Below are 16,251 nucleotides of genomic sequence, written 5' to 3'. Positions count from 1 at the left end.
CTTGCAAGAAGAAAATCTCCCAGAAAAGCAAACCAGCTCCTCCTGCACTCCTGACTAGCTCCGTCTGGAAGGTGACCTGGGAACATGCTTCCTTTTCAATTACACTGAGATTGCCCAGCTTTGAGACAGCTAGCAGGATGACAAGAGGAAAAGATGGACTCTTCTGTACCTTTTCCAATAAAAACATTGCATGCACACCTGATTTTTTTCTATGTATCTGCTTTCGAAGTAAACCAGACCCTCTCATGAGGAGAGGCAAGTGAAAGGTCACAGGGGTCTGCCTGAGACCCTTGGACACCAAGTTTACCAGAGTACAACGGCCTGCCAGAAAGCTGACAAATGATCTCTACCTGCTGTAGCACATTGCGCTCTCGTAGTGCCATTAGTCGCCTGTGAAGCTCCACTAATTCATCAGTGTAGGCCTGTAAGGGAGGCATGAACAGAAACAGTGACATACATGGCATGTTTGTATGGCTGCCAGTGACTTTCCTAGCAAGGATCAGAGGAACACAAGGCCCTTTCACAGATGTTCTTATTCTCAATTTTACCTCCCCCCCACCTTTTTTTTATTTTATTGCCTCCTCTCTGAAGTATTGGGAGACTACAGATTTCATGGAAATACAGATGGCCTGAATACCAACAACTAGGCTATTAAATGACACCAATAAATAAGCATCTGCCTCCAGCTTTAAGACATGATCAAAACCTTTGAGCTCACCTGTAACCAGCTTTAAGACACTGCCAAAAACTTTGAGCTTAGAGGACCTCAACAAGGTGAAATCCTTCAGCTAGGTCAACTTCAGAGCAAGTTCTTCATCAGCAGGCTGTACTAATAACTACCCATTACCTGAAGACACCTGCACCAATGCTCCGTGATCAACACCCTAGCAATCTGAGCACCTATTTGTGTTTAGGTAAAAAAAAAAAATTATTTGAGAGCGCTCTGTTCCCAGTTAGTTTTACACACACACCCCACAGTGGGAAATGCAGGATTATTTACAAGCTCAGTATCATTTTAATTGTTCATATACACGGGGTTGTTTGGTTGTTTTTGTGTCAGTGGTTTTGTTTTTTAATTTAAGCAGCCAACAAGGCAAGTTCCTGGCACACTATTGCTCACAGGGGATAGACTCTTAATCTCTAAAGCTGTCCCAGAGTTGTTCATGTTCGTATCAGCAAAGCTGAACTCATTTATGTAATTGTACCAAGGCAAAAAAAATATAGCGAAACATACTCCTCCTTAGCACACAGAAAAAAGCATTTTTCCCCAAACACCTAAATAGTATTGAATGCTATACATTCTGGCAAAGCTAATATCTTTTATAAAAACACTGACAGTTGTAAAAACTGGTGATAATTTCAGGCATTCTCTCTCTTCAATGGCTCTCAAGTGTCCCATTCTATCTGTATTAAGAAGTCTAATAAAAGGTACCATTTCCTACAAACCTCTTCTCAGATAAGCCATCTCAGCTATGTTTAACAGTATTCAGTGGCAGAAAATTTTGTAGCCAGCAGGAAACTCAGATGCAAGTATCTCCAAGATCACACTTAAACCTAACATTAAGCAATTAACCTGTGATCTGTTATCCTGTTGAAAATGTCTTAAAACAGGAAAGGATGAGAGCTACAGATTGATTCTGTGATTAGAAAGAAGTATTAAGCTCCCACTTAATTGCTTGATGAGAAAAATCAAAGGGGGGGAAACTTTCTGGACAACTTGGGATTTGACTATTTGCTTGCAAGTCAGACATTCTTTAGGAGAACATACGCTGCTTGACTCTCCCTGGAGGCAAGAAAAGAAGGGAGTTTCACTGAACAAAGGTTTCAACTATAGGCAAAATAGAGCCTTGAAAAAATCCTTAATTTGTAAGATCAAAGACAGATTAAAACTGCCTTTTAATGAAGAAGCACTCACCACTGCAGCAGTGGCCACATCAATGGTTCAAAGGGCAAGCATAAAACAATTTTAATATTTTGCACATGGAAAAGACCTGGGGGTCTATCTAATATACACAATTTCTTTAGCGTTACTCTCCAAAGTCTATCCTTTCAGCATCTGTTTTTCATTATACTCAAGCCATTAACCTGCCAAGGCAGAATAATCTGAACATGCTAGGCTGGCTCAAATTATTTTATACACAGAAATGTTAGTGAACATCCAACAGTTCCATGATATGCAAATTCTCAAACATACCTTGTCGTACGTTCCCTTCTTCAGGATCTTTTCTGGCTTGTTACAAGACTCTGGGCTTTTTCTTCCAGATGCCTGAGGGTAAAACGAATCAACATCAGGGACCAAAAGTAGTTCAGACAAAATGATGGCTTAATGGTTTGGATACACAGCACTGAATCAGGAGAAATTACCTCTCTGATGAAGAAAGTGAAATAGAGAAGCATCAGTGCAAGCCAGAACTAGCATCATGGATTGAACATGATGCAGGAACCAGCACTGGTGGAAAGCAATTTTGCACGGGCACATAGGATTCAATACCTTATTATTTGCTGCAGGCAGTTTCTGACCAGGAGGCGGCTCTCGACTTGGCAGGCAAGAGTCCGCACTGTTATCACTGTCGCTGTCACTAAGGCTCAGTCTGGAAAACAAGGAGCACAGAATTAGCGTCAACAAGCAATGGGAAAAGTATCTAACTGTGTACGGTTCGGTTGACAGCTAAGTGAAGCAGAAATGATGCCCGCTCTTTCTGTTCTTTATTACAGTCTACCAAATTGTCGGTGAGACAAAGTCTATCTGTAATTCCCAAGAATTTTCTTTTTCCACACCTGACATCACCTTTGCCATCTTCCATTTCCCGGGCAGGCAAAAGAGACAGCTTTAGTTTACACGTTACAGCTAGCAGTTCAGCTCTCCCATACTCACACTCCCTTTGAATAACCAAGTACCACCTGATTTTTGCAAATGGCAACTGCATTTTGTGGGTTCAAAAACATTCAAAACAGAGTATTTGCTCAAGAGAGGCTTGTTAACATCTCCATGGAGCACCCAAGCAACAAAAAACGTATCTATTTAGTGTTTCTGCTATGTCGTGACATTTGAGATTTCAAAGAATCGCAGAACAGCTGAGGCTGGAAGGGACCTCTCAAGATTATCTAGACCAACCCCCCTGCCGAGTAGGATCACCTAGAGCATTACGTAGATCACCTAGATTTCCTCTTTATTCTCATGCCATACAGATGAAAGTATCCTACTTTTGATGAGTTTGAAAAAAATATTTATTACCTATCCCCTTAAAGGTTAAAATAAATAAATAAAATTACTCTTTAAAATCTCTCGGTTCCTGTTTAGCTGATAATGACAGAGTGCAACAGATTTTTTTGGTGAACACAAGCACTACGTAAAATTTGCAGCTGCTATCTAGGCCAAGCATTTGGTTTCAAATACTCAGCCTAAGACTCCAGATTTTGGCTGCATCAGTGTTTCCTGAGGGGAGAAGGATGAAATTCAACTATTTCCATTGACTAAAGCAGGAAACAGCTGTTAACCAAGTCCCATAGGAGTCAAGTAACCAACTGCCTGCATGCACCATCAGTGAAGACACAGCAAGAAGAGCACACATGCCGACAGCTTCCACAACGCATCTCTAATCTCTGCAGATCAAAGCTGTCACACACCATTCAGCCCACCAGAGATCTAAAGATGACAATTAGGTGATTATTTTAAGGGGTTCAGTCACCAACACCTGCAAGCTCAACACACACCACTTTCCAGTAGCTCCCTCTCTTTCAGCTCCAGTGATTTCTCCTTATCCAATTCTGTTCTCACCCTGCTGCTTTCATTGACACATCTGCTCATTCGCTTCTTCTCTCCCGCCTTCCTCTCATGCACAGCCCTGTTACTTTGATTCCTCCAAACAGAGGGCATGCAAAAATACCAAACATGGAGGGCAAAGAGACAGCAAACATCTTTCTTCGTGATTTGGTACCACCTGGAATCCCGGCTGACTGGGTTTGCTTTGACTGCTGCCTCTTCTCCAGAGGAGCTGTCATCATCATCCGACTCCTCTGACTGCAGATCTTCCACCATGGAGCGCAGCGGGCCTAGGATCAGAGGGGAGAAAGCAGATCAGTACTGGTCTAGGACACATGGCAGAACTCCATCTGAACTCCCTGATCTACACTGGATTAGTTATCCTTAAGATCAATCAAGATTTCTTGGGAAGAATACCCTGGTATTTTTGCTTTGCACAGAGAAGTTGCCAAAAGAACACGTTCTAATCTCAAAACTCAAGCAGAATTGACAAACATCCCTATTTCTGTAAAGCACTCTGTTCCACCATAACCCTCCCACTCTTCTGCAATGAAAAAAAAAGGACATGTTCTTCATGTATTTGGGGACTATTTTAAATGTCACTCAATAGACCGTATCTGTAGTAATACTGCACTTGTTAGGGTTAGAACACTTATTATTGCTACAGTATCTCTCTTTGGATTATCAGTGGAGAAATCAGAGAAAGACAACCTGTTATGTACTAGCCAAATGATGAATGCCACATTTCTAATTTTTAGTAAAACATATATGGCATTGGAGGAAAAATTCTGATGATGCTATAAGATTAGGCAGCAACACACATTTATAAGCTGCGATAGAAACCAAAGTCAACAGGGAGAAATCCAAATCCAGAGAGATACCCTAGTCATAAACTAATTGCCCAAACCAGAAACGTACTTGTTCATAACTACGCTATGACATTATTGCCTTTTCTTGCTGAAACATCACAGCTTCAACACACAGTTCCATAAAAGAAAGTGTATTAGCCTTGTATATGGCACTGCGGAAACAGATCTAATTCTCATGAGCCTTTTAATATTATGCAAGGAAGACTTTAACAAATTTTATTTCTCGCAACACACCTTGACTGTGGTTCTGAGATGGCTCGAAATCAGAGTCAGAGCTGGAGTCGGAGCTGGAGCTGGAGTTGGAAGGGCTGGACTGGACAGACTTAACCCCCCATAAAAGGGAAAAAAAAAAAAAGAAAAAAAAAAAGAAAAAATCTTAACCCTTCTAATCCGGAGAATCAGCACAGAGCACAAAGCACAGCAAGACAGAAACATTTGAGCACTCTAAAACACCATACATCACTGAATGCAATTCTCAGAGTTGCATCAAATACACAAAGGCAAGGTAAATAAAAACATTTGTGAAAACTTCAGTGCACCGTAGCCCAGCACATTTGGGTAGCAGCATCAAAAGGTCCCAACAAAATCCTTCATGCCAGTAGTTTCAAATAATCTCAGTGACAAAAAAACAGCACCTGAAAAATGCCAAAGTGAAAAAAAAACACCTTACTGTGAGATGCAAAAGATGACTGGCATGCAACCCAGCACAATTGTCAATGCTTTCTTTTAAAAAAAGTTAGCTTTTTCCAGACCTGTACATATTTTAACCCACCGACATTCTCTGATCATTTCTTACTCATCATTAGATGTGGAAAAGATACCTGTCCTACTGAACTCATCTAACTCCAAAACTTAAAGATATCCCAACTTTTGAGTATGCCCTCAAAACAGTTATTTCTACTGTGATGTTAGTGATCCACTGGACTGTTTCCAGTTTCTTCTGAAAACCTAACAAAAACCAGCTAAACTCTTGTGAAACCAGCTCCACTGGCAGTAGTGTGCAGTAAATGTTTGATTAAAAAAAAAAAAAGTTAGAAACTACTGCTCCTAATGACATCCAGAAGCCAAGATTTAGTGCTCTGTAAGTTTTTGAGCACAAGATCAGCTGTTGCACAGCTTTGGCATGCTTTAGCGCACTGCCACGAGGTGGCAGTGAAAGCAAATCAACTATTTCCTCCCTGACAGCAGGAGTGACTTACAATCATCTCCCAGGTTTTTACTCTCTCAGTGGAACCTAGTTTAAAGATTCTTGATGTACTGTAACAGCACAGTTTTGTTTGCTTGTTTTTAAGTAATTCCCTGGAAATGTAGCATTTCAATTCCACTCCTGAGAATGCACCTACTATTTCTGCTATCGAATCCTGATGCTAGAAAACAAAAAAAAACACCTCACATTGCCACTGATCAACAAGCTTTGTTACAGAAGATGTTAATACTGCAAGAGCAATACTGTCAACAGGTAAAGAGGCATGTCTGCAGCTTTGGGCATTAATTGGTGAAAGCTGTAGGATTTTCATCTCAATACTGCCCTCCTCCCCTATAGTTTATCACTAAAGATTAGAGTTGCATTTATTCAACTCCTACAAAAGGAAAAGGGGTGGACGCAGGATGTCAAAAATAGGTATTATTACCCTTGCAAATTATTCAGTAGCAAAGCAGAATAATTTAGCAACGCCAATATCCATGTGCTGCACTCTGCAGCATATGTGTTTGTCTAGTAAAATTACAGCAAAGTAAAGGGCAATGTTTTCAAGATGAGAGAGCACAGCTCCTGTTTCTTTCTCAGATTCCATCTTACCATCATTCATTCCTGATAATCTAGCAGGTGTTCCCTAAAAAACTTAACAGGGCTTGAGAAGCAGAAGCCAGAAGTTGTAAAGTCCCCCCCTCTTCTCTTTTTGCCATTGACTGTATTGGCTATTTCAACCAGCTAGCAGGCATCCCGCCAGACGGGCTCCGCATGCTTGGGCTGCCGTTACTGTCACCGTGATATGACAAAGGCATACGCTAACAAAGGAAAAAAGAGATCCAACCCTCACATCTCAGCCTCTCCCTTTTGTCAGCACTAGCATTTAGGCAGCCAAGCATGAGGCCAGATCAGGGAACTGGTCTTGATGGAAAAAAGAATACACAAAAAGGAACAACTAACTTTCAGCATTGGAGCTGAAATGGAAGGAGGAACTCCTCCAGCCCACTGCAAAGTCACACGAGCTCTCATGCCAGCAGCACAAATGAGAGCAAGACCGTTCCTTTCAACAGCAGCCTGCAAAGATGTCAACTCAAAGCAATCGTGGCGCTGCAGCCTCAGAGCATGTTGCACAATACGTTGGCTTCAGCAGGAAAGCTGATTTAAGAGTTTCCGGGCCCCGGTCCACCTCCAGCTGCTCATTCACTTTAGTGATGTGGCTTACCACACAGAGCCTTACAAACAGCTGTACCAATACAAACGATGGAGTAGCAAACTGCAGTGTTGGGAGCAGAAAGACCCTCCCAGGATGGAAAAGGAACTCGGTCTTCTCTGCTGACGCCAATGCATTATGCAGTTATATCCCTAAGCTTCAAATTCCACAGAAACCTAAGCTGAGCTGACAGAAAGCTGCCACAGTTCCCCCTCCGTCACACTGAGTATTCCCATCCTCCTCCTGGGCAGGCACTCAAATAGCTCTGTAAGGCATCCAACAGACACCAGAGCTGGTGCAAGAGAGGACACAGAAGCATACAAAGCTTGGTGGGGGCAAGACAGGCCTGCAGCAGACACCGTGGAACCACAACCACAGTTGGTGGTTTCACAGCACAGTCTTAACAATGCTATCAGCTTACAGCTGCATGGCAAGTCCCAAGGGACAGACACCTAAGAAATAAGGAGCTACAAGCCATTCAGGCCTTAGAGAGCAGCAGAAAAGAGAAGCTTGTAGCGAGGTGTACAGAGATGAGGGGCTGATGCACTTCAGGTACAAGGTTTAAAGTGGAGAGGAGCTGGTTCTTTTTAATCTACAAGCTTCACGCTCAATCAGTCTGGAAAAATCTTTGCAGAGTAACTTAAATTAGCATCTCCCTAATAAACTCTTCTATTAGGAATCTTCTGCAAAAGCCCTTTCTGAAATAAACACATCAATACTTACTGTATTGTGGTGCTGATTAAATCGCTGTCCCTAGGAAATTCACTCTAGTAAAACAAATCATTCTAAAAGCAGACAGTAGTACGCAGTTCAAAAACTCATGTGACCTTATCCTGTGAAACCTATTAGAAGACATATAGCTTCTTTAGAGTAAACAAAATATGCAAGAAAAGTAGTCAGTTTGGGTTGGGTTGTGCCTTTCAACTCCTTTTTTTGCCTTCTTTGGGTAAACAATTTTCAGAAGATAGAGGGTGAGAAATGTTCTTACTTGTAAAGAGGAAAAAGATATTTAGACAGCTTTTAAAAATAGTAGTAGAATAACAATTTGGTTTGTTTTACAACACAATTTAGATTTAATGGCACGTGGTTGTATTTTGAGCCTTAGCCAATAACATTTCTCACAGGCTGTCAGGCATAGAGTTATTTACATTTATATATTTCTGAAAAAAAAAATCCCTAAAGTTATTCACTCAATTTCTGAATTAAGACCAGGTTCAAAAACATTATATTATAAGTAGGTAGAAAGTCTGTATACACTTACTATACTCTTGCTCTATCAATGTTGTTGTAGGGAATGAATGAGATACCATAACCTTAAACTCCAACATTTAGATAACCGTGCTTGCAGATAAACCTGCACAGCACTGCATATCTGAACCAGGTAAGCCAGGCAGCTGCAGTGATTAATAATGACCAAATTTTCAAACAGTAGTTTGTCTGAGATACAGCCCAGACAAGCGTGTGCCAATCTGATTCTTGGTCTTGTCTGAGGGAATAATTCTGACTGTCTTTTCATGCAAGGATTTAAGCATCGTGATTTTAAAAATCTGGTAAAGGACCAATCCCTACTCACCTCTGACTTGAAAGAAGTTTCGTCTTCTGAATTTGACTCCTCCATTTCCACAGGCTTTTTGATCTCCTTGGCCTCACTCTCAGATTTTACCTTTTCCACTTTGGCATTCATCTTCTCCTTAGTTGGTTTCTTCTCTGGATATGAGGAAGATGAGGTTCTGGGAGATGTCCCCAGAATATTTTTTACCCCTTTGGAGCTACTCTTTTTTTGTTTTTTGGCACTAGGCTTTGGTGACTCCACATTGGAGGGCCTTTTGCTGGAAGACTTTAATTCCGGCTGCGGCCCACCCTTTGGAGAAGTATTCTCCAGTTTGGTCTCCTTCACGGCCAGTTTTGGTTCCTTGAAAGCAGCTTTTGGAGGTGCTTTCTCCTCCTTAGGCAGTTTGTTCTCAGTGGGTTTTCTGGAGGAGTCCTTCAAAGGCTTGTTTTGTTCTCTTTCAAGGTCTTTGGAGGAGTTTTTGCTCTCAGAGTCTTTTCTTGGCCTCTCTCTGTGCTCCTTGGTTACTTTGTGTGGCTTGGATGCCTTGCTGCTTTCTTTGTTTGCATCCTAAGTATTAGTAACAGAAACATGCGAGCTAGGTATGAAATTGAAACTCTACACAGAATTGAGAAAAAAAAAAAAACTCATATCACACTGAAGCACCTTGTTTCTTGTAGACTTACACCCACCATTGCAAAATGTACTCATCTACCTCCAAGGCAGACATCTAGATTTCCCTACAGTTGATGGACAGAAATTGACAGTACACACTTCAACATCTACCATAGGACAGGAAGAAACACGTTTCACAAACACCTGTTCCTTCCCATGGCTTATAAAGGGAGGCTACGTATTTAATTCAGATTAAATCTGCAGGGTTAACATCTGAAGCCAGATAAGAAGAAACCCATTCATGTAGTGTTTGTTATACAAAGTCATACTTCACACCAAGTTTGAGGAAAAAACAGTCAAATTTCTTTGATATCCTTTTTACATTAAACACATCCACAGCAAATACAAGCTATGGTCACAGCCTAACTTTAAACTCACCACGTCAATTACATGGCAACTTAAAAATACTCAATCCCCCCACAACTGCAAGAGAGCCAGAGCCTCTGATACTTGCAGGCATTTCATCAACTTTAATCACAGATTTAAACAGCAGACACTGGAGTATGAACTGGACATGCTGAGATGCAAACACACACACACCTCTGAGGGCAATCTGGGGGACGAGATGCAGGTGACTTACTGTCTCTTTAGCTACCAGCAATTTTCACCAGAGCTTGTGTCAGAGCCCTTTATTCCTCTTTTGTCTTCTGTTTTCTAATGCTTAATTCCTGACCAAAATTAAATCAGCCACTAATAGTTATGGCATCCTTATTCCGTTTCATGTCAACATCAGAAGACATGACTGAAGTGCCTGAAGTGTTTAGAGCCTTGAAGAAAATGAGTATTGGAATTGTATTACACCATAAAATGTATTGCTATTAATATTTGTGACTGTTCAGACTGATAAAGAATATGTAATCTGCTTCAAAGCGCATTGCCCATGGATTGCTTCTCCTATGTAAAATTACAGAAAAGTAGCTTTATTACACAAGTAAAAAAGAAAACTTAAGCTTCTTCTGAAGTCTCAAGAACTAGATACTGCTGAGGCAAACATCAAATCTTGAAATCACTAGCTTGACCAAATGCAGCATATTTTATGCTTTTTCCACCACTATGCCAAGTAGTCCTAAAGACAGAGGAAGTGCTGACTCTCTACTTAGCCTTGCTGCTAAGAAACTGAAATCCCACAGGAATTAGAGCACAGCTTTACATAACAGTGAAAGATCCACACAATTCATCTTCAGCATTAAGGACAAGTCAAAACAATCAGAGAGGACTCGATACAACTTTATCTGCTAATACAGATAAATCTTCATGTTCAGCAGGAAGATACGGTTCACCAATAATTCTCAGTCTTGGGCATTTAATTTTCTTTCAAAAGATCTTTGTAGATAAGCTTACCAAATCATGAAAATGCTTCCTAAATTTAGAGGGCAAGTAAATTATTGATGCAGTTAACATTATAAGTTCCACAACATCAGCTGGTTTGGAACTGTGGGTGCATATTTAGGTACATATTTCCAAAGCAGTCTTCACTGCATTACTCTGGTATAAAATAAGATTAAAAAGAAAAAAAAAAAAAAAAAGAACAACTAATTCTTACCCTGACAATTCTTATTTCAAGCTTAAACAGGATGACAATTTCTGTCTCTGATGACTCCACCTCCTTGTATTTACTAGGAAATGGACAGTCTTACTTAGGAAAAAATGGCACAGGAAAGGAGGCCAATGTAGACTTCCTAAAGACTGAACTACAGAGTAGAAGGACAAAGTTTTCAGAATTAGAAGTAGCCAGAACAAGCTCTTATTCATAGAGTTGTAAGAGACTTCTTCACCTCAAAATGATGAAAAAGCAGGTTACACTGACCTTTGACCCGTGGGATGGTTTGTTCTTCTTAGGATCAGAGAAGGCAGAGAGTGGTATTGTGGGTAACATAGGATAATCGGGACTTGGCCTTGAAACTGTTTCTGCTCCTTCTGGCATTACCATCACCTAGTAACAGAGAGGGAAAAAACTATGTATGAGAAAAGGTGAACATACTATTAACACATGATTATACTAAGTCACTTGCCCAGTTAACACACTAATTCATCTTTTAGATTATTTTTTCCCCACCTTAAAGGCCATAAAAATTATTGTCTAGACAATTCCAGTTAAGATGCTCAGTCTCAAGGCAACTCCTGAAATACTGAACATGAAAACCACAACAATTCAAAGGAATGTGCAGCATTAAGTACCTTTCCTAAAGGGACCTCCAATATTCTGAGTAAAAGCAGGCAACAGAGCTCTGGACAAAAACCCGTGTTCTGCTGCAAATGCTCTTACTTTGCAAACAGATACCAAGGGAAATCTGGAAGGAATGAGCAAGACTTCACTTGTTCAGGAGAAAAAAAAAAAAAAAAAGAAAAAAGTAGACCTTGGGTATCTCCCTTGACAAGATCTTAAGAAGTGCTGACTTCTATGAAACAGCTTTCCTTCTTACCTCCCGTATATTCTGTCAGAGTAACCCTATGGAAAAGTTCCACCAAATGTGATTCACCATTGAAACAATTTAATACTTAAGGAACACAATAATGAGATATTAAAATCCTAGAGTGTAAATGATTTTCCAGCCATCCTATGGCTGAAAATAAGCACCACCTTCTTCATACCCAACACAGAAAAGCACTGGCATTCTGAGGAAAATCTGGACAAATCTGCTTGGAATACTTACTACACTTGAGATTTATTATTGACAAACTTCACTGTTTTTTTTTTGTTTGTTTTTTAATAAATTGTTCAGGTTAGAAATGTTTTTCGGAAGAAAGTTTTGCCAGCAGTCAAGACCATTTTGAATAAAGTCCTTAAAGAAAACAGAATTATGCATTACTATATATGGGGTGTCTCAGAGTCATGACAACCTCTGGTTAAAAACTTTATGCACTACACGGCCCTTACTAATTGACCTACATCTTGTAGTTACTTAAGGATAATTTCTTTAGTCTATCACTGCGTATTAATTTCCCAGAAGTAACAGTTTATCCAACAACTATGTGTAGTAACCCATAACCTTATCATGGCTTCAAGAATACAGCTTTTTCCTCCCACACCCATTTTTACTCTGAATTCTATAACACTTTTCCTTACTTTTTAATTAGCTAGGCCACAAGGATCCAAACCCAGGTTTAGAGGACATTTACTGACCAACAAATGCTATCTGCTGATCTTTCCTGTGACAAAGATTAGTAAGGAATACACTGGAAGCCTCTCCCTTTTCTACACAGATAGAGCTCATGACACTAGGAACGTCAACAATAACTGAGTGCCTGATGGACATCATCTAACACCCATAGACCTCCATTTCCAGAGTGGCTTTACTGCTTGGATGTTAGAAGTGATATTCAAATTGAAAATAAAGTACCACCAATCACAAATGATTCATTCTGCTTCTAGTGCTGCTCCATAACCAGAAATAAAACCTGGTAGAGGTCTTTAAGTGAACATAGAAAACTATAGCTTACTTGGTTGCAGGTAAAAAGAAACCTCAGAACAAACCTAAATCACACAATTTTTAACAGAAAGTCTTCAGATCTCCAGTTCCTCTGGCACTTACCCCTCCAGCCCTAATAAGTTTGCGTCTGAATTCCTTCGTCGGGTTGTTGAAAGTCAGCTTCTCACAACGAAGGTGGTTCACTGGTGGATTTCCCTCCAAATTCAAAAACAGGTCATATGTGAAACAAACCTTTTTCGGCTCCTCCTAAAAACAAGACAGACTTTGGGAAAAAGGAAGAAGTTTGGCAAGCACCCTAAGTCAGAGAATGCAGAGAGTCGCTCCTGAGAATCCCAAATAAACCATCAAATAAGTGTTGCATTCACAGTTTTTAATCAAGAGATCAAAGAGCTTTCCAAAGCTGGAAAATAAGCTATTTGTCCCTAAAACACACACAGTTAACATACCTCTCACCAGAAACTCAGGCATGTCTTTTTACTGCAAAAGAAATGCACAGAGAAGAATACTGACTGACAATTATCTGTTTAAAAGCATTCACATAATCCCTGGAAAGCAAATTCACAATCTTTATCCACTATTTTGCTTTCACTAAAATTCAGATCTCACCTTCTCTGGGAAGCAACTGAACTAATCAATGTTATGAAAAACAAAATCCTTTATTTAGGGAGGACAACTTCTGAACTCACAGGATCTCTGTGGGTACTGAGAAAAGATTAACCACAATTATAAAAGGATGACTCATTTTGTAAAATCCTTTTCAATATGCATATTGCAGGAGTTGAATGGGAAGATATCCTAAGCTTTTGAACTTTCCAAGGACGCTTTCACTGAAGAAATCCAGAGTTTGTATGCATGTTGGGGATCGTTCGCGCCTCACTGGTTCTGTTCCACCTGCTGCAGAAGCACAGCAAACACTAAGCATTTGCTGTACAGAAGACTGGAAATCCCTTCCTTCCCACCACTGCCCCCAAATTGCAAGTATTTCATAATATTTCTGTATTGCAAAATATTGACACTCCATTTCCTAGTGCTTTCTTGCATTCTGCATTTCAGTATGAAAACTCCAAAGTGGCAAAACAGACTCCCCTGTTACAGTACCTTCAGTGTTTACATGAATGCATCCCATATGCCTCATTCAATGCGCAACATCAAGCAGCTGCACAGCAGTCTTTTCCACAATTCATATCCATCAGCTCGATTTCCTGGTGTAGTTGCATTGTTGTATGGGAACAGATGCCGCAGGCTTCCAGCCCAAGCCATTAGATTTGCTGAAAATAGGTTGAAGCGTCAAACAGCTTCAGACCACACCAATTCCTGCTGTTTGCTTGGGGGATGCCAGCATCACTAAATAAGCCATTGCTTGTACCAGCTATACTCCTAATAATAAAGTGTTGTAAGCACACCTGGTTTACATCAAAATCAGTACCATAAGCCCACCTGGGAGTTAAGGTCTTGCATCCTAACTTTCCAAACAGGGGAAGGCAGACATCTAAGCAGCCACATACAATAGAGAAGTCTCATATTAACAAATAAGAGCATGCTACCAACACAAGGGTCTTCAGAATGTCTCTTGGAAAAGTCCTGAAGAATCCACTTGTACTTGAAAGTGTTCAGTGTCTGCTAAAACATATGAATGGGAAGAAGAAAATATACTTGCCAAATACATTGCCTTGTCATTTTCTTCTTTGCTACAAGGACTGTTCTCATTAACTGAATCATTAGAGAGCTCTGCATGTGCATGCTTACACTGGAGTCAAAACAGCAGCTGTAGAGGGTCCCTCAAAGTCTAATAAACTTAAATGAAGGATGACTAGAAATTCAAATGTTGCCTAAGAATTGTTTCTAAAACATGTTCCTAGTTTACGACATGGAATTGATCTTGGATACATTAGCAAAAGCAGGCTTTAGTCAAAGGCTGTTATGGCACATTATTAGAACTCCACTGTGTCATTTGCCTGTTTGCTTTCAGAGCAATAGGAATAGAAGATTAATTCCCCTTTTGTCTTAGGTATTCCATTTTTTATACAGGCTCTAAAGTATCAGAGAACTTCCCAAATACATATCAGACCTCTATGATGAATTTCCACTTATTGCAAAATTAAGACACTTTTTAAATGTGACTTTCTCCAACTCTGAGATCTCGACCCTTCTGGGAAGCAAGCCCTAGCCAAGTACCATGATCATTAAAATATCCTTTGTATCGTCTCAGGACATCAGAAGCCCCCCATCCAAGTGAATAGTTAAGATTACAGCACTCCTAGAAGTACAAAAGTCTCAAAGCTAGAAGCTGCAAATAAACATTCTTTACTGCCTTCGCTGACTGCTAATGATTACAGGTCAAGGCACTCCAAAGCTTAACCCATCCGGACTTCCGTCAAAGGTTCTCCCCTTTAAACAACCATTAAGAGTGGAGGAGGAAAAAAAAAAAAGAAAAAGAAGAAAGCCAAAGAAAATATCCCTCAATTGACTTGGGCCCACACATCCTCTAACTCTAAACAGAATGCCACAATCAATCTGCAGTGTCACACTTCAAAATCTTTTTGAGTAAGATGCTGGGATCCACAAATACTCCAGGCAGTTTGTTTTCCTGCTGCAGCAACACTTTCTATGCTCCTGCTTGAGCATTATCTGAATAGGAGAGCCAAGCTTTTTACCCTTACACAATTCTACATTCTCATGTTCAATCCTTGTTGTTAAGTAAAACTAAGAAGAGGAGAAACATAGTTACTGTGGATATTTCGCTGCCTTCTGAGACCATAAGCTTTTCTAAAGAGCCTTACTTCCAAGAAAGGCTTTAGAAAGGACGTGAATTTATAATTAGCAGATACTACTGCCTTTCAGATTAAAATTCAATGGTCATTTTTGTCAAATGGTTAACCTGGCATGGAATGTCTGAGTAAGGACACCCTGAACCTCAGTCCATATCTGCTCGTTAAATCTCAGATGCAAGGGAAGAAAAGAGAAGCGTGTAGTGCTGAGTGAGGGCCCAGCCATATTTGCAGCCGCTGTAAGTTTCCCTCCATCCACTGAATTCCGCCTGCTGCAGCGCCGATCTCCAAACCTGAGCACATTGTCCTTTATTTTTACTGTTTTCCAGCTTCCTGTCTGCACTGACTGCCGGTGCGGTTATGAATACTGGAGCAGCTTTAGTTTTCTTCCGAGTTCTGAAGTAAAGGGTTAAAGTTCTTTTGGCACTTTTCGTAAGAGCAGGAATTTTTCAAAGTCTTTTGTTAAAATTTCCTTGTCCTGTTTTTAAGGCAGGGTGTGCCCTTTGCCACTTCACACAAATCAAAAGAATTTCACTGGTAGCGTGCACATAAAGCTCATAAATCACTTTTAGAAAGCCATAAAACAAAATTATCTACAAAAATCTAGCACACCAAGGAAGCAGCCTCATGGTTATTCAATAACCATAACATCTAACAGGACTTCCCTTTTGCCACAGATCCAGCCTGACAGAGTCATTTATCTGTATCCAGTTCATAACGTCTGTATAAATGAACCCCCAGCCTGCACAACCCGTCTGACTAGTCTTCCCTCCCACTTTAGGGCAGGACATTTAAAA

General features: G+C 40.3%; 1 protein-coding gene across 1 annotated transcript in view; it reads right to left on the bottom strand.

The window, feature by feature from the left end:
• The window catches only part of MLLT1 (MLLT1 super elongation complex subunit), a 30,159-nt gene that overhangs the window by 2,094 nt on the left and 11,814 nt on the right, over window positions 1-16,251 (bottom strand). Inside the window, exons 4-11 of the mRNA XM_032203522.1 lie at window positions 12,789-12,932; window positions 11,063-11,188; window positions 8,605-9,150; window positions 4,867-4,954; window positions 3,942-4,053; window positions 2,492-2,591; window positions 2,195-2,266; window positions 351-422 (exon numbers count right to left, since the gene is read on the bottom strand). Coding sequence (XP_032059413.1) covers window positions 351-422; window positions 2,195-2,266; window positions 2,492-2,591; window positions 3,942-4,053; window positions 4,867-4,954; window positions 8,605-9,150; window positions 11,063-11,188; window positions 12,789-12,932 — 1,260 coding nt within the window. The remainder of the gene's footprint in view (window positions 1-350; window positions 423-2,194; window positions 2,267-2,491; window positions 2,592-3,941; window positions 4,054-4,866; window positions 4,955-8,604; window positions 9,151-11,062; window positions 11,189-12,788; window positions 12,933-16,251) is intronic.

Source organism: Aythya fuligula, chromosome 26 (assembly GCF_009819795.1).
Source record: "Aythya fuligula isolate bAytFul2 chromosome 26, bAytFul2.pri, whole genome shotgun sequence".
NCBI lineage: Eukaryota > Metazoa > Chordata > Aves > Anseriformes > Anatidae > Aythya > Aythya fuligula.
This window is presented reverse-complemented; position numbering and strand designations above follow the sequence as displayed.